This window comes from Giraffa tippelskirchi, chromosome 13, assembly GCF_054371585.1.
Source record: "Giraffa tippelskirchi isolate mGirTip1 chromosome 13, T2T-mGirTip1v1.2.pri, whole genome shotgun sequence".
Classification (NCBI taxonomy): Eukaryota; Metazoa; Chordata; class Mammalia; order Artiodactyla; family Giraffidae; genus Giraffa; species Giraffa tippelskirchi.
In genome coordinates, this window is record NC_137287.1 from 109334522 (window position 1) to 109356990 (window position 22469).

At 46.6% G+C, this 22469-nt stretch overlaps 1 protein-coding gene across 8 annotated transcripts; it reads left to right on the plus strand.

Annotated features, from left to right (window-relative positions):
• The first annotated feature begins 123 nt into the window (after nt 1-123).
• On the plus strand, nt 124-22022 carry ACTR5 (actin related protein 5). Of its 8 annotated transcripts, XM_081560977.1 has the most exons (13): nt 124-549; nt 2710-2939; nt 5645-5814; nt 8668-8885; nt 9577-9759; nt 14357-14473; nt 15208-15347; nt 16377-16509; nt 18891-19401; nt 19575-20363; nt 20498-20588; nt 20769-20868; nt 21721-22022. In XM_081560977.1, the coding sequence occupies exons 1-9, from the start codon at nt 151-153 to the stop codon at nt 19146-19148; spliced, it is 1848 nt and encodes a 615-aa protein (XP_081417103.1). In that variant the 5' UTR covers nt 124-150; the 3' UTR covers nt 19149-19401; nt 19575-20363; nt 20498-20588; nt 20769-20868; nt 21721-22022. The 8 variants fall into 8 exon arrangements, with proteins under 8 accessions (XP_081417103.1, XP_081417099.1, XP_081417102.1 ...); XM_081560973.1 differs by having other exon boundaries at nt 18891-19927; XM_081560976.1 differs by lacking the exon at nt 20769-20868 and having other exon boundaries at nt 19572-19927.
• Nucleotides 22023-22469: the final 447 nt, after the last annotated feature.

Below are 22469 nucleotides of genomic sequence, written 5' to 3' on the forward strand. Positions count from 1 at the left end.
AAGGGCAAGAGCGCGCGAGGTTTGGAGGCAACGCAGTTCTGTGCGAAGGCGGAGTCTCGCGCCGCACGGGCGGACGCTGCGTCGGGGGCGGAGTCTCGCGCCGTAATAGGTTGACGCCGCGGCGAGGGGCGGAGGCAGCAGCGCTCCAAGATGGCGGCGGCCATTGCAGGCGGGCTGGGCACCAACGTGTTTCTGTTCCGCGATGCCCGCGCCGCGCCAGATCCGGTGTTGGAGGCCGGCCCGGTGGCACACGGGCCACTGCCGGTGCCACTGGTGCTGGACAATGGGTCGTTCCAGGCCCGTGCAGGCTGGGCATGCCCCGGGCCGGACCCGGGCCCCGAACCCCGGCTGCAGTTCCGCGCTGTGTGCGCCCGCGGGCGGGGTGGGGCTCGGGGCGGTTCGGGCCCGCAAGTGGGTAACGCGCTGGGCAGCCTGGAGCCGCTGCGCTGGATGCTGCGATCGCCCTTCGACCGCAACGTGCCGGTGAACCTGGAGCTTCAGGAGTTGCTGCTTGACTACAGCTTCCAGCATCTGGGTGTCTCCTCACAGGTGACGGGCGAGGTGGGGTTAGCATTGAGGAGAGGGATGTGGTCGCGTCCGGTGTCACTCCGCTCTCCGACAGATGATAGTCGCTCCATTTGTCATTTCGTCATTCATTTAGTCAGTCGATCAAATATTAAACGCCTAACGTTTGTAAGTCCTGTGCTAGGCGGTTGGGGTATGCCAGTGAGCAAAATAACGCTGTTTTCTCTTGGAGCATCTGTTTGGGCTTGTTTGTTAGTACATTTATTTATTAACAGATATCTGTTAAGCACCTACTCTCAATGGGGACTTTTTTAGATGTTTGAAATATGTCCGGGAATATAACACGAAATCTCTTGTGCTTGTGGAGCACAAGTATGGAAACACATTCTAGTATGAAAAGAGAGATAATAAACAGTAGAATTAAGCAGTAGATTCTACGGCATGATAGATGGAGAGGAGAGGGTTACAGCTTTTCAGTAAGATGGGTAGGGAGAGGACTCAGGGTGACGGTGGTGTTTTGAGCAAGAACTAAAGCAGACGATTGAGGGAGCAAGCCTTGTGAATATCTGAATGAATAGTAATCCGGAGAGACAGAACAGCCAGTGAAAATTGAGGCAAGAGTTTTCCCTAATCCTAATTGAGGACAGTCAGAGTGAGGGGAGGGTAGTAAGTGGAAGGTCTTACTTGTAAGGTCTTCCCTGGTGGCTCAGACGGTAAAGCATCTCCCTGCAATGCGGGAGACCCGAGTTCGATCCTTAGGTCAGGAAAATCCCCTGGAGAAGGAGATGGCAACCCACTCCAGTACTCTTGCCTGGAAAATTCCATGGATGGAGGAGCCTGGTGGACTACAGTCCTTGGGGTTGCAAAGAATTGGACACAACTGAGCGACTTCATTTCAGTAAGTGGAAGTAGAAGTAAGAGAGGTCACACACTTTGTAGGCTTTTATTATGAGTGGAATGGTGAGCCATTGCAGGGTGTTAAACAACAGAGGGATGTGACTTTTGTTTCAAAAGGATCATATCTGCTATATGGAGAATGAACTAGCCTGAGTCATAGGGTAGAATTAGGGAAATCAGTTAGGAGGCTGTTGCAGTTCCGAGGTGAGGGATGATGGTAACTTAGATGAGGAAGGAATGGCGGATGTGATAAGAAGCAGTTGGATTCTAGAGCTGTTTTGAAGATAGAGCCAGATGATTGGCTCACGGTTTGGATGGGGCTTGACTTCAGTTGACATTGCAGCCATGAAATTTAAAGATGCTTGCTCCTTGGAAGAAAAGCTATGACCAACCTAGACAGCATATGAAAAAGCAAAGACATTACTTTGCCAACAAAGGTCCATCTAGTCAAAGCTATGGTTTTTCCATTAGTCATGTTTGGATGTGAGAGTTGGACTATAAAGAAAACTGAGCTCTGAAGAATTGATGCTTTTGGACTGTGGTGTTAGGGAAGACTCTTGAAAGTCCCTTGGACTGCAAGGAGATCAAACCAGTCAATCTTAAAGGAAATCAGTCCTGAATATTCATTGGAAGGACTGATGCTGAAGCTGAAACTCCAATACTTTGGCCACCTGATTCGAAGAACTGACTCATTGGCAAAGACCCTGATGCTGGGAAAGATTGAAAGCAGGAGGAGAAGGGGACAACAGAGGATGAGATGGTTGGATAGCATCACCGACTCGATGGACATGAGTTTGAGCAAGCTCTGGGAGTTGGTGATGGACAGGGAAGCCTGGCGTGCTGCAGTCCATGGGGTTGCAAAGAGTTGGACACGACTGAGTGACTGGACTGAACTGAACTGACTTAAGTTACTATGAGCATTGGTGGCTTAGATGGTAAAGAATCTGCCTGCAATGAAGGAAACCCGGGTTTGATCCCTGGGAAGATCCCCTGGAGAAGGAAATGGCAACCCACTCCAGTATTCTTGCCTGGAAAATCCCATGGACAGAGGAGCCTGTTGGGCTACAGTACATGGTGTCACAAAGAGTCGGACACGACACCCTACTTTCATATTTTCCAAAGAAACTTCCAGGGGAGAGAGGTGTTTCTCAGTTGCTTCTGATCAGGTGTTTTGATTGGAGACCAAAAGCCAATTCAGCCCTTGCAATAAGGATTTTTGTTTCTTTTTTTGCTTTGAAAAGTGTATTCTCTTAGCACCTAACAATTTGCTCTTTTCTTTCAAAGTAGGGCTGTGTTGATCATCCCATAGTTTTGACAGAAGCCGTGTGTACCCCACTGTATTCACGACAGATGATGTCCGAGCTTCTGTTTGAGTGCTACGGGATTCCTAAGGTTGCCTATGGGATAGACAGCCTCTTCAGCTTCTACCACAATAACCCAAAGACCATGATTTCCAGTGGGCTCATCATTTCATCTGGATATCAGTGTACACATATTTTACCCATCTTAGAAGGGAGGTGAGTTGTACTTACAGCATTTGAGTGCTGTTTTGAGAAGCATTCAGGAAACTTTTACTGGGCACCTACTGTAAAGGTAGAGTGGAAAGAGCAAGTACAGGACCATGAACTGACCTCTGGGCTTAACTCTGACCTCCCTCACAGTGTGAGTATAGATATCTCACCTCACCATCTGTCCTTGTGACCTCCTGGCTTGAGTTGGGGTCGATGGTCTCTGAGGTACAAATCTGTAATTCTAGAATTGTATGATTCTGACTTAGAGTGAAATAGATAGTTTAATACAAGTACCTGTAGGTAGTAGGCACTTAATAAAAATGTTCTGAGTAAATTATTTAAATTTAATTTAGACTGTTGTGTTCTGGAGTCACTTTTTTTATTAAGTGCTATTTTGCTTTTTTATTTAAAGCTCTTTAATGACAATAATTTAGACCTTTCTTTTCAAGTATGGTACATAATAGATAGATAGTAGATTATTTTTCCAAGGTGTATAAAAGTTGAGGGTAGTTTCTGTCATTTTAAAATGTGTTCTTATTTTATAGTTGGGCTTTTATTGTCTGATAAAGACACTAGGCCAGGGGGCTTCCCTGATGGCTCAGTTGGTAAAGAATCCCCCTGCAATGCAGGAGACCCTTGTTCCATTCCTGGGTCGGGAAGATCTCCTGGAGAAGAGATAGGCTACCCACTCCAGTATTCTTGAGCTTCCCTTGTGGCTCGGCTGGTAAAGAATCCACCTGCCATGTTGGAGACCTGGGTTCAATCCTTGAGTTGGGAAGATCCCCTGGAGAAGGGAAAGGCTACCTACTCCAGTATTCTGGCCTGGAGAATTCCGTGGACTATATACTCCATGGGGTCACAAAGAGTCGGACCCAACTGAGCAACTTTCACTTTCACTTCAAAGAGACTAGGCCAGGAAGGGAAGGATAAATAGGGAATTGGGGATTATCAGAGACACACCAATATATATGTAAAACAGATAAACTACAAGGACCTATTGTGTAGGACACAAAATTATATTCAGTATCTTGTAATAGTCTACGATGGAAAAGAATCTGAAAAAGTATATATATGTGCTGTGCTTAGTCATATCCGACTCTGTGTGACCCCATGGACTGTAGCCCACCAGGCTCCTCTGTCCATGGGGATTCTCCAGCCAAGAATACTGGAGTGGGTTGCCATGCCCTCCACCAGGGGATCATCGCATCCCAGGGATCGAACCCAGGTCTCCCACATTTCAGAGAGATTCTTTGCATCTGAGCCACCAGGGAAGCCCGATGGAAGCACAATGGAAAAAAATCTGGAAAAGTATACATATATACATGTGTTATATATTTATATATAACTGAATCACTTTGTTGTGTACCTGAAATATTGTAAATCAGTTGTGCTTCAATTAAAAATTAGAGAGAGAGACTAGGCCAGCATCATGCTCTCCTGAGAAGATTCCTCTTTGCATAGAGAGAGTGTGTAAATAGGAAGAGGAGTTGAAAGCTTGGGTTTGCAGCCCTGCGAAGGATGAGGTACTTAACTTCTTCACTTGGTTTCCTAACATATAAACTTGGGAAAAACTGATTTCTCAGGGTTACCCTGAGAATTAAATGAGATAATGTAGGAGATGGCACTTTGTAAAACAATCTGAATATTTAAGTGAAAATAAAGGTTGATGAATTTATTGAGCCCTATTGTGGGAATTTCTCTTGAAGTTTGTACAAACATTTATGAAGAAAAAAGTAATCGTTAGGCATTCCCAAACACTCCTGCTATACAGAATTTTCTATCTTATGTAACCAGAATATGCAGAAATTAAAAATAATATTGTTATATTATATTGAGAGAAAATGATTTGACCTGGAAGCTAGGATCAGATTGGAGCATGTCCTGTTCCGTGCTGGCACCTGCTGGTGAGGTGTGATATAGCAGCATCGTTTCAGTGCACAGCAAATTCCTAGAGCCCAGCTCCTCTCCTTTCTCACACTGAGGATATAGTTACTCTGGTTCTTCTCCCCTTCACTTCATGTGAGAGGAACCTGGTACGCTTAGGAGATTACAGTAAGCCGGTGTGTATGTGGCTACTTAATGTGTTTGCATAAGTAGAAGTGGAGTGTCTAGGGGAGGGGTACACTGGAGCTACCCAGGAAGCTTGTCAACATGCATAGCCCCTGGAACTTCATTGGCAATTAGTGGTTGAGACTGTGAGCTTCCATGGCAGGGGGTTTAGGTTTGACCCCTGGTTGAGGAACTAAGATCCTACATGGTGTGTGACACTGCTGAAAAAGAAAAAATGCATATCCCTAGGCCCTCCCCAGAGCAGACAGGTCCTGGGCATTGTCATGTTAAACATTGTCCCCAGTTGATTCCAGGATACGTGGCCTTGGAACCACAGTTGGAGAAATACATGACAAGTCACTTGAGGGTCTGACTTCAGAGAGCACGTTCTTTGCTTTGAACCTGGTTTCCTTCTGAGACTCTTACCAGAAGTTAACGTTCACGTGTCTGTTAGGATGTGGTCTAGGAATGCCTGCATTGGGTCAGAGTTTGCACTAAGGCAACTTTAAAGTTCCTTCCAACTGTTTTATTTTCCCCCACCAGTCAGTTTCTTCCTCATTAGTCTACATTCAATTATCCTTCCCCCTTGTCCACATATTGTCTCCATATTCTCTCCTCCACGTTGCCGAAGTTTCAGTGCTATTCCCACCTATCGATTGTAGGTTAGATGCTAAAAACTGCAAGCGCATCAACCTGGGAGGAAGCCAGGCAGCTGGCTACCTCCAGCGTCTCCTGCAGCTGAAGTACCCTGGGCACCTGGCCGCCATCACTCTCAGCCGCATGGAGGAGATCCTACACGGGCACAGCTACATCGCTGAGGATTACGTGGAAGGTACGAAGAGCATGTCTGCCTGCAGCTTCCGAGTGTTGTCTGCCTTTGGGGTGTTCCTTACATTGTTCCCTGGGTGACTCTTGCTCACTCTTGACAGGATTTTCTTTGGCCACGAGGTGTGGCGTGCAGGATCTTCCCCCAGCCACGGATGGAACCCATGCCCCCTGCAGTGGAAGCGCAGAGTCCTAACCACAGGACCCCCAGGGAATTCCCTTTTTGCCCACTTTTTTACACTTAATACTTTTTAGCATCCTCTTCCATTTTTTGGTATTTACTTTCCTCAAAAACTTTTCAGTTAAGTGATAAGTCTCGTATGTTGGTTCTTTTTCACGGTCCTTTTGGTTATTCTAATTCTTTTGCCTGTCCGTTTAAATAATAGGGTCAGTTTGTCCATATCTACCAAAAGTTCTGTTGGGATATGATTGAAAGAACATTAAATGTGTAGATTGGTTTGTATATAAAACAGCAACCTTCTAAATATAAATCCAAATATAATGCTAAATCCAGATTGGGGAGAAGTGACATTTTTTAACTATGTTGAGGCTTCTAATCCATGAATATAGTGTGTCTTTCCATTTATTTAGGTCTTTGTTCATTTCCTTCATCAGCATTTTATAGTTCTCAGCATATAGATCCTGTACATGTTTTATTAGATTTATGCCTGAATTATTTATTTCTTTATTTTAAATTTCAGTTTCCAATTGCTCATTGCTATTGTATAGAAATGCAGTGAATTTTTATGAAATATAGTGAGTTTTTACTCTTTATCAAATTGAGGAAGTTCCTCTCTGTGCTTAAGTTTTGCTGATCATTTTTATCATGAATGGGTTTTTGAATTTTGTGAAATGCTTTTTCTGCATCTCATATGATCCTATGGTGTTTGTGCTTTGGACTGTTCATTTAAGAGAGTATAAGGATTGCTTTTCAAATATTGAACTAGCCTTGAGCCCTGCTTGTTTCCATGTATTATTTTTTATAGCTGGATTTAATTTGGTAAATTTTATGAAGTATTTATATCAATATTCATAAGGGATATTGATCTGTAGTTTCTTCTACTGTCTTTGTCTTGTTTTGGAATCATGGGAATGCTGGTCTTATTAAATGAGCTGTTAAGTGTTTTCTTCTACTCTCTGGAAAAGATTGAGTAAATAATTGATTTTTTTTTTTTTTTAATGTTTGTTAGAATTCTGCAGCAGAACTATTTGAGCCTGGGGGATTTATTTCTCTGAAGGAATTCAATTTCTTTAATAGGTATAAGGCTATTTAGGTAATTTCATTGATGTCTTCTTTTTATTATTTCTTCCCTTCTACTTGCTTTAGGTTTACTTTGCCCTTTTTTCCTAGTTTCTTGAAGTAGAAGCTTAGATTTTTATCATAACTTCTCTCTAGTATAGGCATTTAAAGCTTGAATTTCCCTCTCAGCAGTCCTTTATCTACATTTCATAGATTTTGATATGTTGTATTTTCATTTTTATTGAGTTCAGATATTTTTTAGTTTCCCTCAAGCCTTTTTTATTTGCAACCATTGGTCATTTAGAATACTTTATAGCCAAGTGTTGGAGACTTTCCCATTATCTTTCTGTGGTTTATTTCTACTTTAATTCTATCATAGTCAAAGAACTTCTTTTCCCTGGTATCAGTTAAATTTGTGAAGGTTTATTTTAGGACCCAGGCATGGTTTGTTTTGGTGAATGTTCCATGTACAATTGCGAAGAATGTATGTCCTGCTATTGTTGGATGGAGTAGTCTGTCATGTCATTCGGGTTCCGCTGGTTGTTGGTTTTGTTCAGTTCTTGCCAACCCAGCTTCATTGTCCATCAAGCTGTACTGATTATTTACTACTGATTATTAAGAGTGTTGAAATCTGCAGGGAGAATTGTGACTTTTCCTATTTCTCCTTTCAGTTCTGTCCGTTTTTGCTTTCAAGTATCTGAAGCTCTCTTGTTAGGTGCACATTTAGGATTCTTACATCCTCTTGGCAAGCTGGTCTTTTACCATTATGTAGTGTTCCTTTTATCCCTTGCAGTTTTCTTTGCTTTGAAGTCTACTTGGACATTAGTATAGCCACTTGAGCTTTCTTTTGATTGGTGCTTGTGTGGTGGTTTTTTCCTGGCCCTTTAATCTATGTGTAACATTATATTCAAAGCAAGTTTTCTAACAGGTCCTTTCTTAAAAATCCCTTCTTTCAGTCTCTATCTTTTAACTGATAAGTTAAGACCATTTACAGTGAATTTAATCACTCTTGTGTCTGGATTTAGGTCCACCAATTTTGGGGGGATTCCATTTTAATTTATCTATTGTGTTTTTCACCATATCTCTCTTGTGTAGGTTTTTTGTTTTAGTGGTTGCTCAAGAGATGACAGTTAACAGGTGTTTCACAATCTTAGGGTCTCTTTTTTGCCACTTCAAGTGGAGCCTGGAGATGTCAGCGCTCCAGAGGCCCCTGTGTCCTTCCTCCTTTGTATCGGACTTGTCCTCTGTGTCACATCTACATACGTGGGAAGCCCATCAGACATTGTCACGGTTTTTACTTTCAATTGTCAAACTTATTTTAAAGAATTCCGGAGGAGGTTAATCTAGTCTGTTAATCATTTCAGTTGCGTTTCCTTCATTTCTGGTGCTCCAGGTGATATCCTTTCCATCTGAAAAGCTTTATTTAGCAGTTTTCTCAGAGCAGGTGTGTTGGCATCGTGTCCAGGTCTTACTGCTGCATTTCGTCCATCGGGTGGGTTCAGAGATGGGGGGAGCGTGCTTCCTCCATCTTCCCCTGCACCTGGAATCCTGGTCCCAACTTGCTAATCTCAGGGTTAATGGTGTTCCCATCTCCTAACTTCCGAAACGCTTCCTTTGAAGAGCTGCAGAAATGGCGGTGCCCCGATTACTATGAGAACAATGTCCACAAGATGCAGCTCCCGTTTTCCAGCAAGCTCCTGGGCAGCACCCTGACCTCCGAGGAGAAGCAGGAGCGGCGGCAGCAGCAGCTGCGGCGGCTGCAGGAGCTCAACGCCCGGCGGCGGGAGGAGAAGCTGCAGCTGGATCAGGAGCGGCTGGACCGGCTGCTCTACGTGCAGGTGATGCAGACCCCTGGGTGGGTCCCCGCCTGTTCTTCCTGTAGATTCTGCCCCAGCCGTGAAATGCATCAGCCGTCTCAGTCCCCCCGACCCTGAGGTCAAGGAGGAGTCTAGCAGGATCATCTGTGTAGAGAGCACTTGTGTGGAGGGCAGCGTACCAGCGGAATTTCTGAAACAGTTATGGACTTGGCCTTGTTGATGTATTTTATCCTTATAGTCCCCTTTGTTTGATTTTTAACTTCTTGGCTTAAGTGTGGCACACATGATGCAGAGCACACAAATCTTAAGGGTCCATCTCAATGAGTTTTCACCACTGAAATGCACCACGTAGCCACATCCAGAAAAAGAAATACAGTACTACCAGCAGCCCAGGAGCCTCCCTCAGTCTCCTTTTAGCAACTCTCCCACCTTTGCCTGCCCAGAAGCTCACGTTTCTGACATCTGTCTGCATAGATGAGTGTTGCCTGCTCAGGTGGTGCTGAGACGGTGATGTGTGGGAGCCCAGAGACGGCTGGGGAGGAGGGCCGTGGTGCGAAGCTTCATGGGGCAGGCTTGGTGGAGGGGCAGGCGCAGGGAGCCCTCTCCCGCCGTTCTTCCTGTCCGTCCAGCTTCTGAGCTCCTTCTCTCCTTCCCGGGCGTGATTGCCCTGACGTGCATCTCTGAGGATGGGTTGTGACTGCTCCGCTTGCAGGAGCTTCTGGAGGACGGCCAGATGGATCAGTTTCACAAGGCCCTGATAGAGCTGAACATGGACTCCCCAGAGGAGCTGCAGTCCTACATCCAGAAGCTCAGTGCCGCAGTAGAGCAGGCAAAGCAGAAGATCCTTCAAGCAGAAGTCAGCCTCGAGGTGGACGTGGTGGACAGCAAGCCAGAGGTACTTGGGACACAGGGGAGGTCTCGAGGGGTTGTGTAGAGAAGATAGCCCTTTCTGAGGACAGGAGAGTGTTCAAGAAAGGCTGATGACAAAGGGGTTGTGACCAGACTTGCAGGCAAAGAGAACAGAGTGGTGTTTGATGTCTCTGGGGGCACGGATGGGGGCAGGGATGGCACTGACCTTGTACCAACTGGAGTGCTGACCTGAGGGGTTTTACCCAGTAGAGCTCTGGCCCCCTGGGAGGGGGAAGTATGCAAGTAGAAAAGGAAGAACATAACACACGCCGATCGTGTGGCCCATCTTGAACGTGAACCTGCGCCACTGATGGTTCCTGGATCATCATACATGCCTCAACTTTATTCTGATCTCTTATTAAATATATTGTGATTACTCCTTCATTCACCACCTGTCCATCTCAGTGCTCCCTAAGGACAGGGATCACACTTCACACATAGTCTGGGAATTTTTTTTCAGGTGCTAATAGACGTGCTCCATAGGAAATATACAAATGAGACCCAGAAGGACACATCAGATGGTAAACCGCTTGTGATTATGAATGACATTGTTTTTTGCTTCTTGTGTTTCTTGGTTTCCTATTATACACAGGTTAACTTTTAAGAAAAAAGTGTTATTTTAAAAACCTTGAAAAGATATTTGTAGGTTGATTTAAAACCAGCCTTTTGTTGTTACTAAAACTAACTCTTTGATCTTCTCAGTGTCTCCTTTTTGTTTCCCTGCCTGTGGACTGTGAATAAGTATTCATGTGGCTGAAAGGGTGGGTGGGTGTGTGAGATAGGGCCCTGGGTAAATCAAACCCTAGCACTGGGCCTCGTGTGGAAGGAGCTGCCTGCAGGTCACACCTCGGTCCCAGGTCTCTGGTTGGCTCTCCTTCTCTAGATCTGGAAAAAAGTGATAATAGGTGGATGCATTGTTGCTGGATATGTCATCTCTAGAGTTCTAAAATAAAGGTACTTGTTCATTGCCTTGTGACACTTCCAGAGCAGGGTTAGCCAGTCCAGCTATTGATCTTTGTTTTTAAGTCAACTTTAAATTCTAAAGCCTTTACTTTTCGAAAGAAAATGTCCTGTGGAAAATTCCAGCTTGCCGCTGAGTGTATGTAGTGTGCTGCTCATCAGGGACCTCAGAGCTGTCCTTGGCTCAGCAGGCAGCCTGCTTTTGCAGGCACCGTCTCAGCTGGAGACCGGCTCTCAACCTCCCCTTCCCCACCTCTCTGACAGGCTGTAGGTCACATGAGGACAGTGACTGGCCGTGAGCATGCATGTTTGACAGAGCAGATCCTGAGTCAGACTTCCTAGACACAGCATACCGGATCACTGAGATCTGGGGTTGAAGGGGCCTTGAACTTCATCTTAGTCTCGCACAGCATCGCCGATCAGCTCTAGGAGAACCAATGTGCCTTTTCTGCTTTGCTCTTCCCACTTTCCAGATCTGTGTTTCAGATTTGAGCCGTTGGATACTGGGATCTGGATCCACATTGTTGTTCTTATTCAGTTGCTCAGTTGTGACCAACTCTTTGTGACCCCATGGACTGCAGCACGCCAGGCTTCCCTATCCTTCAGTCCCTCCCGGCGTTTGCTCAGACTCATGTCCATTGAGTTGATGGTGCCATCCAACCATCGAATCCTCTGTTCACATTGCCTTTGTTGTTTGTTTGTCTGTACTTAGTTTTATCATGCTTGTCCACAGGGTGTCAGCATCTTGATATCAGAGATGAACCACTAAGCTACATGCACACGGAGGATTTCAGATTTAAAAAGAAAAGAAATCAAATGACTGTGAAGATGTGATTCCCAAGCAGTTGGGGAGCTAGTTTTTCCTTTTCTTTGTTCATTTTTCTGTGTTTGTTATGTGCCCTGATTCAGTCACTCTGTACATTCATTCAGCAGGTACTTAATAAGTCCCTACTTTGTCCTGTGACCTGAGGGTACATATTCAGATCTCTCTGGGTTTGGGGAGATTTTGAATTGTTGGACTTTAAAAGGTTTCCCTACGTAGTACAACATATCTGATGAATCCGTCTGTCCCAAAGCCTTAATGGTCAGTCAGGGAGATTGTTAAAGATTAGATCAATTACAGTAATATTCATGGGCTAAATTTGGCCACAACATTGGACAGCCAGTTCTACCTTTCAAAAAATATTTATTGTATTTTCCAACTGTACAGTTCCTTTAGAATGGGGAGAGCAAATATATGTGGACCACAGTTCATATTGAAATGCCACCTAAACGGTAAAAGTTGCATTGGATTCATACAGCTGAATTTTTAAACTTCCAGTGTTTTCTAAAAATCCATTTTTTCTTACAAACCAATCCATTTCAGCCCTCACTCCAGGTGTTCAGTGAGGATGTTGTAAAGGAATAGGCTTTGTTAGCATTCTTTCTTTGGTTTTAATGTTTATTTATTTATTTGATGGCCCTGGGTCTTAGTTGCAGCAATTAGGATCTTCATTGCATCACGCAGACTCTCAGGTTGTGGCACACAGCCCCATGGCACATGGAGTCTTCCGGGGCCAGGGATCAAACCGTGTCTCCTGCATTGGGAGGTAGACTCTTCACCACTGAACCACCAAGGAAGTCCTGCTAGCATTCTTCATGGAGTATTTAAAAGATGCTCGCTTTCTGTCGCTGCAAATGGGTGGGAGTGCAGCTCGATAGCACCTTCCTTTGTTGGAAAGCACAGTGGGCCAAAGACAGAAAGTTCTCTTACCTGAGGAATCAAGATTGAACTGGCCTCTGTTTTTCTGCTGCTCAAGGCTGGAACCACACTGCATCTTCTCTGATGCGCCTTGGCAAACTGTTGCTCTGTTCGGTTCCCAAAGAACAGTCGTATATGTGTTCCCAGTTGCCACCCAGTACACCTGGGGACCCTGGCAAACCCTAAGAGGGAGAGAAGCCAGCCATGGTAGAGAAATCAGTTCTCTCTGGGATGCCCGATGTGGGCATTGAAATTACCAGCTTTGTTCCTCTCTATGAATCATATGAATCAGGATAAGGAAAATGTTTGGTTTTTTTTTTTAACAATTTTTGGTGAAGCTAAGAAATCTTATTTTTAAGGTGACTGCTTTTGAATATAATGAGATATGAAAGTGGATAGTAATACTGAAAAAGCCTTTAAAACCCAGACATTTTACAGTCCTCTTTATTCTAGAGAAATCTAGGGTATATCCTGGGGACTCACCACTCAGTGCTAGGCATGATTGCCAGGGACCAGGGGCACAGAGGTAACTAAGATACAATCCTATCCCTCCTCAGTACCTCAGAACCTAGGGCTCTAAACCATATTCAGGACAGTAATATGCTGTGCATGGGGATTCTCCAGGCAAGAATACTGGAGTGGGTTGCCATGCCTTTCTCTAGGGGATCTTCCCGACCCAGGGATCAAACCCAGGTCTCCCAAATTGTAGGCATATTCTTTACCATCTGAGCCACCAGGGATGCCCCAGACTATAATAACCTTTATCAAATGTGATGCCATTAATAGATGTCTGTGGGAATGCAGATGGAGGTTTGTTTTTTGTTTGTTTTTTAAAATAGTTTATTTATTTCTTTGGCTGCATTGGTTTTTAGTTTCCAGCATACGGGATCTCTAGTTGTGGTTGCAGGGGCTTTGTTGCCCTGCGGCATATGGGATCTTAGTTCCCTGACCAAGGATGGAACCCACATCCCCTGAGTTGCAAGGCAGATGCTTAACCACTGGACCACCAGGGAAGTCCTCAGATGGAGTTATGAGAAAGGATTGGGATGTTTGAGCTGGGCCCTGAAAGATTATTTGATTTCAGTAGATATCTGATGAGGAGGGAGGACATTTTAAATGGAAAGAAGTATACACGCAGGGAGGAGGGCCCATCCCGCATGGAGAATGTGGGAGACGAAGCCGGAAGGGAGGCCGTGGCCGCCTAAAACAGTCTTTATCCTTCAGCCTGAATAGTATCCTTCAGACAGAGCCTTCAGAGTGTGCTGAGCAAGGCATAATCTGACGAGATTTTATTTTAGGAAAATAACTGGTGGCAGTTAGGATGATGGATTTAGGGAGAGGCCAGGCTGGAGGTGGGAAGACAGGATAAAAATGGGATGGCTTCATCCTGGAGGGAGCCAGTGTGACCTGAAGCTTGTCAGTGGAGGAGGACACACATCCAAGGTCGGAACCAAAGAGCTGGTGCCACTCAGGAGCGACAGTTACTGATGATAACAGAACATGGGACCTGTGCCAGGCCCTGTGCTGTGCAAGTATCGTCTCGATTAGTTTTCACGATTCCGCAAGTACTGTCTTCATTCCCATTTTATGAGTAAGGAAGCTGAGATTGAGGCGAGGGGAGAAACGTGCCCTCTACCTGTGAGGGAAGGTCACACGGGTAGAAGCAGTGCAGCTGAGGGTCAGGTCCGAGCGGCCCGAGTCCAGATTCTCTCCAGTCACTGCAGCTGGGGTGCGGGCAGTGTGGCTGGAGCTTGGGGAGGTAGCCAGCTGGATTCTGAGCCCCTCGTGTCTGGAGTCTCTGTGGGACAGTCTTCTCTGGAGTGGCAGGGCTAAGGCTCACTGAATCACAGGTTCTGTCTTCTTGTGTTTCTTCTCTTCTCAGACTCCTGACCTGGAGCAGCTCGAGCCGTCTCTGGAAGATGTGGAAAACATCAACGATTTCGAGCCCCTGTTTTCGGAGGAGACACCGGAAGTGGAGAAGCCAGTGGCCACGGTCCAGGTTGGCCTCCTGTAGCCTCGATCTTGCTTATGCTTTGCAGCTTGACGTGAATGACCAGTCAGATCTAGTCTGCTTCTTTAGGAATATCCCCCACCTCCAGCCACAAATCCCAGTTGTATTTTTCTAGAAGGGCGAGACCAGCACTAAAAACTTGCAGAGTCAGGGACTTTTTTCCCCTTGGTGATTGATTGGGGTCCCAGCACTGACTGTAAAACTGTGAAAAACAGTCTGCTCGGTGGAGCATTTGGTCCAGTAACCAGGGAGTTTGAGACCCAAAGAGTAGCTTTTAATGCTTTTATTTCAATTGAAGCCAGTGTCATGATGTTTCATCCTCATCTGGGTCCATGTTTCTGCCATCACCGTGGCAACCAAGTAGATGGACGTGAGGCTGAGACACCTGGGAGAAGGCTTTTTTGGCTGTGCAGGGACTGGGTGCCGAGCCAAACACTGGCAGAGACTTGGTCTTCCAGTGCCAGCCTTGCTGCTACTACTCTTCACCAAGTCTCTTTCCTGCATTTCAAGGATCATTTCATGATGGAGATGTATAGCAATTTATAATCCAGAGGTTAAAGAAGGTAGAAAAATTGAATCATCACATCAAGAGAGTGGGGGGAGACGTTATTCTGGCACAAACAAAGCCATAATGGAATGAGAAAGGCAATTTGAGGAAGCTGGCAACTGGGATGTTTGTTCTTATGGTCTAAAAATATCTTCTAAACCTTGGGTTTTTAAAGCCCGTGTTTAACTTGGCAGCGTATCATCAGCTGTTTGTTGGGACAGAAAGAATTCGAGCTCCAGAAATTATCTTCCAGCCATCTCTCATTGGAGAAGAGCAGGCCGGCATAGCAGAGACCCTCCATTATATCCTGGACAGGTGAGCCTGGACCTTCTTTTCCTTCTGTTTTCTTGAACCATTCCCTTGAATTTTGCATTGAACAGTGGAGCTGATGGCTGGGCGTCTCTTTTTCATTGACTTGCTCTCCTCAGAGGGTGTTCTTTTTCTCTCACCAGGCCTGGCACAGAGTTAGGGCTGTCTATTCTTTTCTCAGTGTGTAGATGCTCAGTGTGTATATATTTGAGGAGCTTTAAGAATGTCTTTTAAAAATTTGGGCAACATGATAATATATGTGCACTGGCTTTTCTAAAAGTCTTCACATCATTGCACACTAGCAGTTCTAAATGACCTTAAAAACAAGCAGAAGTTAGTTTTTTTCCCACCTTGCATTTTATTTTTTAAGAGTTTACATTTCTATAATAACATGCCTCTCCCCACCTGTTTATACAGTTATGATTCTGCAGTGTGAGTTTTCCTAATTCATGTGGGACAAGTAGCGAACACAGTCTTGTGGTCCTCTAGTTGTTGGTTAAAGCAGAATGGCAACTTAACAACTAGCGAGGAAGAAAAGTGATTGCAGCTACTTTGTTTGAATAACTTTGAGTTTTGTCTCGCAGTGGGTAGAAAAGTGATCAAATGTGTAAGATAAAACTAGTAATAAAAAGCACAGGTGGAGAGGGAGGTCCTCGAAAGGAGAGGTAGGACTTTGGCGGGTGATGGAAATGTTCTCTATCTTGGTTGTGGTGGTGGTTGCTGGGGTTTATAAATTTGTCAGACTTCATCTAAATGCATTTAAAGCAATCCTCACTAAAGTCAATTTTTAGAAAACATGTATTAGAAAGACATAATGCAAAGGAAATGGATTGACCATTCAAATTAAGGTTTTAGCTAGCTGTTTGACATTCATTCTGTAAAGGCAAATGAAAAATGGAGAGCATTTTTTTGGTTTGTTTAACTTTTTGTGTGGTTGTGTTCTGATTTGTACTGAGAGCTCACATTTCCACATCTACATTCTCTTCCAATATTCAAGTAGGAGAGACGATAGCAGTGGAATCGTTTCATCCCCAGGTACCCAAAGGATGTTCAAGAGCTGCTGGTTCAGAATGTTTTCCTCACTGGCGGGAACATGATGTATCCTGGGATGAAGGTCAGAATCGAGAAGGAGCTGCTGGAGATGAGGCCCTTTCAGTCTTCTTTTCAGGTACCGATTGTCCATGTAACCAGCTGTTTGGAAAATAGCCTTATTGTTTATTTTCTGGGTTGCAAAAGTAGTACAGTGTAAATGAGAAAAATTGTCATTCCATCATCCAGAAACAGCCACTGTTAACACATTTGTGGCCTTCCTTCTGTTCTTCAGATTTTTAAAGCAAAATGGAAATAATAATTTATGTACTTCTTTGTTTTGTTTTCATTAACAAAGGAAGACCTGCATACAATAAACATTCAGAGAGTACAGAAGAGTGTACCTTGAGGAACTTACTTGTGGTCCAGTGGCTAAGACGCCACGCTGCCAGTGCAGGGGGCCCGAGTTTGATCCCCGGTCAGGGAGCTAGATCCCACATGCCACAACTGAAGATCCCACGTGCTGGAACTAAGATCCAGTGCAGCTAAATAAATTATCACCAAAATTATTTATTTACTTTTGGCCGCACTGAGTCTGCGTTGCTACGCATGGGCTTTCTCTAGTTATGGTGAACGAGAGCTACTCTCTAGTTGTGGCGCACGGACTTCTCATCGAAGTGGCTTCTCTTGTTGCGGAGCACAGGCTTTAGACTCACAGGCTTCCATACTTGTGGCGCACAGCCCCACTTGCCCTGCGGCATGTGGGATTCATTATCACCAAATTATTTTCTTTAAAAAGAGTGTACATTGAGATTAAGGCCTTCTCTTCACCCAGGCCCTGGGCCACAGGCAGAGGGGACTGGCTGAGGAGGTTTCTTTCTTTCTTCCACACATTTTCTACACATTGCTTTTGTAACCTGAATTTCTTAACCTGCCAGGAGCATTTTCCCATGTCATTATTCATCTGAAATACTTTTAAAAGCAACTGTCTGGTGGGGGTACCCCACAGTTTATTTACCAAAATCCCGATCACCAAGAGATGTGGTCTGAGCTCTCCTCATAGACCAGTCATCTCATGATGCTGAGATGTCCTGGGCACCTAGGGGTCTTGGAGTTCAGGGACGGCTCCTTGGAAGTGAGTCTTCCGAGGACGACGTGTTTGTCATGTAGAGTGTGTCGAGGGGGTGGACGGAGAGAATGTTCCAGATTGAGGGCAGGAGGATGAGCAGGAGCAAAGGCTTGGGGGCCAAAACCTTGCTGAGGGGTGTGCAGCTGAGAGTGGCTGTGAAGGGTGGGGCGTGTGCTGGAGAGGCCGGCAGGGCACATGGGGTGTGGAGCCTCTGTGTCCTGCTGAGGGGCTTGGTTTGGCCCGCCCTGTGCTGTGTGATGTGTTGTACATTCAGGGGGTGGTTTCTGGGCCTGGGTTTTGACTCCAGCACCACCGTCACTGAGTTTTGCCACACCCCAGTTTTCTCAGCAGTGAGAAGGGGGGTCATCTTGACACCCGTTACCAGCTTTCAGTGTGCAGGGCGAGTCAGGCGCTCAGGCCAGGGCCTGCGTATGATGGACAGACATCAGCTGTTGTATTGAGGGCCCCTGAGAACACACTGGATTCCACGAGTTGCTAGAAGGACCCCCCTAGACTCCACACATGGTCCTACTTGATATTCCTCCCAGTGGGCACTTGCCCGCTGCAAGGAGTAGAGCCAGCGCCTCCTCGTCCCGTCCCTGACACTTCTATGCCAGAGCGGCCAGGGCTCTCGTGACCCAGATTTTGTTGATGGTCCTTTCTTGCAGGTCCCTTGCCTCTTCCTCCTCCTCCATCTGTGCTGATTCCTCTTGCCCTTTACTTCAGAAAGTTCCCAAAACTCCATTCCAGCCTGGCACTTCTATGGGAGATGGAGGGAAGGAGAGAGGGGAGAGGGAGGTGGGAAGTCAGGCAGGCGACTCCAGGAAAGAGGAGCCCGATCTGAATTGGACAGCGGTCTGCCCTGTGGTCAGCTTAAACCTCACTGGGGGCACTCCCGGGACTGCTGACCACAGTCTTGCTCCTGGAATAAGCAGCGGAAACCGAGCCTCTCTGTTCTCACGTCCTCCGAGGCTCATTTGCCACCATGGCCAGAGCCACCTTGTATCAGCCTCTGCTTCCCTTGCTGGCAGAGGGGCTCAGGTCCAGGTCTTCCCAGTCTCCACCTGACACCTTATGGTCGACAGGAGAGGGGCAGGAGGCGGGGCAGCTGGTCTTTTGCCCCCTGCCCAGGGTGACAGGTGTGGCGTGGATAAAGTAACTGATGACCTCTTACTCTCTGGTCCTGGTGCACTCTACATGTTCGTGTCCTTCCTTGGAACGTCTGGGGCATTTCAGCTCAGCTCTGAGGGGTGCAGAGATAGTCTTGCCGCATCTTGGAATCAAAGGGGGCCCTCCTGTGTGTGCATTTCTGTAGCCAGCCTTGCTAAACATTCAGTCCTTAGAAACCGATGGGGGATGTCCTTCTGGTGACCGCTCTGCTCATGTTCCAGGTTCAGCTGGCCTCAAACCCCGTGCTGGACGCCTGGTACGGAGCTCGTGACTGGGCCTTGGACCACCTGGACAATGAGGACGTCTGGATCACCAGGAAGGACTATGAAGAGAAGGGGGGAGGCTACCTCAGGGAGCACTGTGCCTCCAATGTGTACGTCCCCATCCGCCTGCCCAAGCAGGTTTCGCGCTCCACAGAGGCCCAGGCGTCTGGCAAGGGCTCGGGGGCCAGCGGAGGCGGGGCCAGCGAGCAAGCGTAGCAGAGGGGCCCCTCCAGGGACCTGGGGCCACGTCGGGACAGTGACTCTGTGTGCGGCCCAAGTCTGCTGGGAACATTTGACTACGAGATGGGTTTCTCCAGGGGAGAACAGTTAAGGGCCACCAGGAGTTACCCTTTGGAACTGTGCTCTTTGGGGCGTCTGCGGTGAAGGGACGAGCAGACTTTCAGGGACCTGCTGTCTCTGCTGTGCCGTGGGTGAGCCACAGGCTGTGCTTCTGCAGCAGTGAATGAGGGTGAGTGAGCTTGGCAGTGCAGAGGTGTACAGACTGCGTGCAGGCTTCCTTCTGACTACACCGTGAAGCCTCTTTCGTTCTTGTTTTTTTTTTTTTTTAAATCCTTTAAATTTTATGTTGTCCATGTAGCTAGTTTTCTAAATTGATTCCAAAACTGTGTGAATGCCCAGCAGGTGGTGTTCTTTCATCTACACCTAAGAAGATAACACTTAAGAGAACCATCACCCACGAACTCTCCAGGACTGGAAATATTTTCCTCCTCCTGTTATTTCCGCTGAGAAATAAAGAAAAGGAGCCCAAAGAGGGAAACGAGATTGTCCAAAGTCAACTCCCTGAGGACCTGCCCTGTGCCAGCTTCCGAATAGGCAGGTGTGGGGCTAGTGGCCCAGCATCGTTCATACTTCTTTTGCTGGAAACTTTTCCACTGTATGAGGCCTTCCTACAGTTTAAGAAGTTTCTGTCCCTGTCAATTTGCTGGCTGCATAACTTTGCAGGCCTTCCTGAAGAAAGAAACAGACTGGAAAAGGTTTGTTGTGTTGCCTTTTCAGTTTTGCCACAACCCCATCTTTCCTGGGCCTTTGCAGCTTCATCTTAAATGGATGGATAACCCCTTTCTTCTCCAGAGATGGCTTGGGGAGAATTTTAACTCTCAAACACACTCAATGCTTAAGCCCAGGAGGCCCCCGAGTTTCCTTGCCCCAGAATCCGTCCGTTTAAATCCTATGGAGCGTCTGGGCCACCCCTCTGAGGAGGCCTCCTCGGAACCAGTCCGCCCGTGCAGTTCACCAGGCTTGGTCAGCTGCAGCTCCAGCTCTCCAGGGTTTTGACACTGAAGACCAGGAAGGGGCAGTGGTGGAGGAGGAGGAGGTGGGAGACCCAGGCCAAATCAGGATCCCCCACGGCCTTGCAGGGAGCCAGTGGCCATCCACAGCCGGGCCTGAGGACAGGATGAGTGGGGGAAGGTGAGCATGAGCTGACAAGAAAGGACAGATGCGAAGGAGGCAGGACCGGCCTCTGTGGAGAGGTTTTCATAATGACGTTTCCAGGAAGAGGGGTTGAGTGAGCTGCTGAGGGCCTTGGGGGTCTTTCTCCACAGTCAACGTTTTAAACGGCCTGAAGAGCAGTGGTGAGGTGCAAAGATTGCCCTGGACATCCAGCCTTGCTGAGGAAGGACCCTGACTGAGCAGGTAAGCTGGGACCCAGCGTAGTCCAAGAGCAAGTGTGAAGCCAGCTCTGTTCGGGGTGTCTAGCCTGGAACTGAGGAGGGTTGGGGCTGTGCTGAGGCTGGGCCTTGCACCCTCCCGCTTTTAACTCCTCACACTGAGCTTGCTGCAACCTCTCCTCATACCTCTCATTCCCTTGCACAGACCACTATCAGAGTGCTCATCACAATACCTTGAGATTTTTCTCTGCTCCCACATGGTCTCTCACAGACTGTAAGGCAGAAAGTGTTTCCAAGAGCAGGAGGTGGGTTTCATTCAGCTTGGAGTATATACATCCCAGGGCTGGGCCTGGAGGGTGCTGAGGGCTCTCAGGGTTTCTAATGAGTGACCAGCTGGTTGGATGACTGACTAAATCTGTGAACAAAGACAATTTGAGCGTAGCTTGTCTGCTCCACTTGGGAGGAACAAATCAGGAGTCTATACTTCCCCTAAGCCAGGGAGCCCTGCTATTGAGACATAGAGTCTTCCCTCTGATCCCATTGAGTCTTCCCTCTGATCCTACCAGGACTGTTCCTGGAGAGAAAGTGGGTTTGATTCCAGCTGAATGATCTGAGGGCAGTTGTGAAGGAATAGGTCCCGTAGCCCAGCCTTGGGCTTCTGTCTGCGTTGTGGCAGAGGAAGATAGCCCAGGGTCGGGAGAGTCCACCCAGGGTCAGCCTGGCTCTGGGTTTGAGTCAGGGCAGCTCCGAAGGTTGAGTGCCCACCCAGGGTGATCAGGGCCTCTCCCTGATAGTGGTGTCCTCCCTTTTTGCCCCCTCTCCCTTCCATGGGCATCTTTGGAAATAAACAGTTTTACCAAAGCAACCAAGGTGAAAAGGTAAAGAAATAGAAGTTAAGAGTGAAATAAATGTTTAAGTATGGTCAGAGGACACCTGACCAAGAAATGAAGATACGGAACTCATACAAATACAACACGCAGAGATTATTTTATGCCTACCTAAGGGATTAAATGGATGAGATGAAATTTGTCATTACAGATCCCTGTGATTAAATCATTTCCAGATATTTAGAAAACGGTAGAACAGAGAACTAAAAAATATAGGCGGAGAGACTGGCGGTTTACTAAATTCGTTTTCCTTTCCTCCTGGGCACACAGCTGCCCCACGTTTCCCAGCCTCCCTCACAGTTATACATGTAGCCATTTGAGTTCTGGCTGATGGGATACAGACAGAAGAGATGTATACCAGCCTGGACTGCTTCCATAAACCTCCCGTGAGAGCCTCTCTTTCCCCATCATCTGGCTGAACAGAGAGCTGTCCAAGGCCCAAGAAGACCGTGGAACCACAAGTGGAAGAAGCTGAGTCCTTAAACAACTGCTTTGCAGGAACAACTGATTTTCAGGAGCAGAGACCCTGTAAATCCTTCAGTGTGTAAGAAATAAACTTACTGTTTAAGCCACTGGGAGCTTTGGCCTTGTCTGTTACAGCAGCTAGCATTATTTTAACTAAAACTGTAGGTTAAAAATAAAAACCATTACCTTCGTGTTCATCGGGGATTTAAGGAGGAAAAGTTTTTGAAATAATATGAATCAAGGAGAACAATGTAACAGATAGTTATCCCCTCATTTAGGAAATGAGTGAAAATCACTCAGTCATGTCCGTCTCTTTGCGACCCCATGGACTATACAGTCCATGGGAGTTTTCCAGGCCAGAATACTGGAGTGGGTAGCCATGCCCTTCTCCAGGGGATCTTCCCAACCCAGCAGTCAAACCCAAGTCTTCCACGTTGCAGGCGGATTCTTTACCAGTTGAGCAACCAGGGAAGCCCAGGCAATGAGAGTAATTCCTTTTATCCTGTGCTGTGCTCAGTCACTCAGTCGTGTCTGACTCACTGTGACCCCACGGA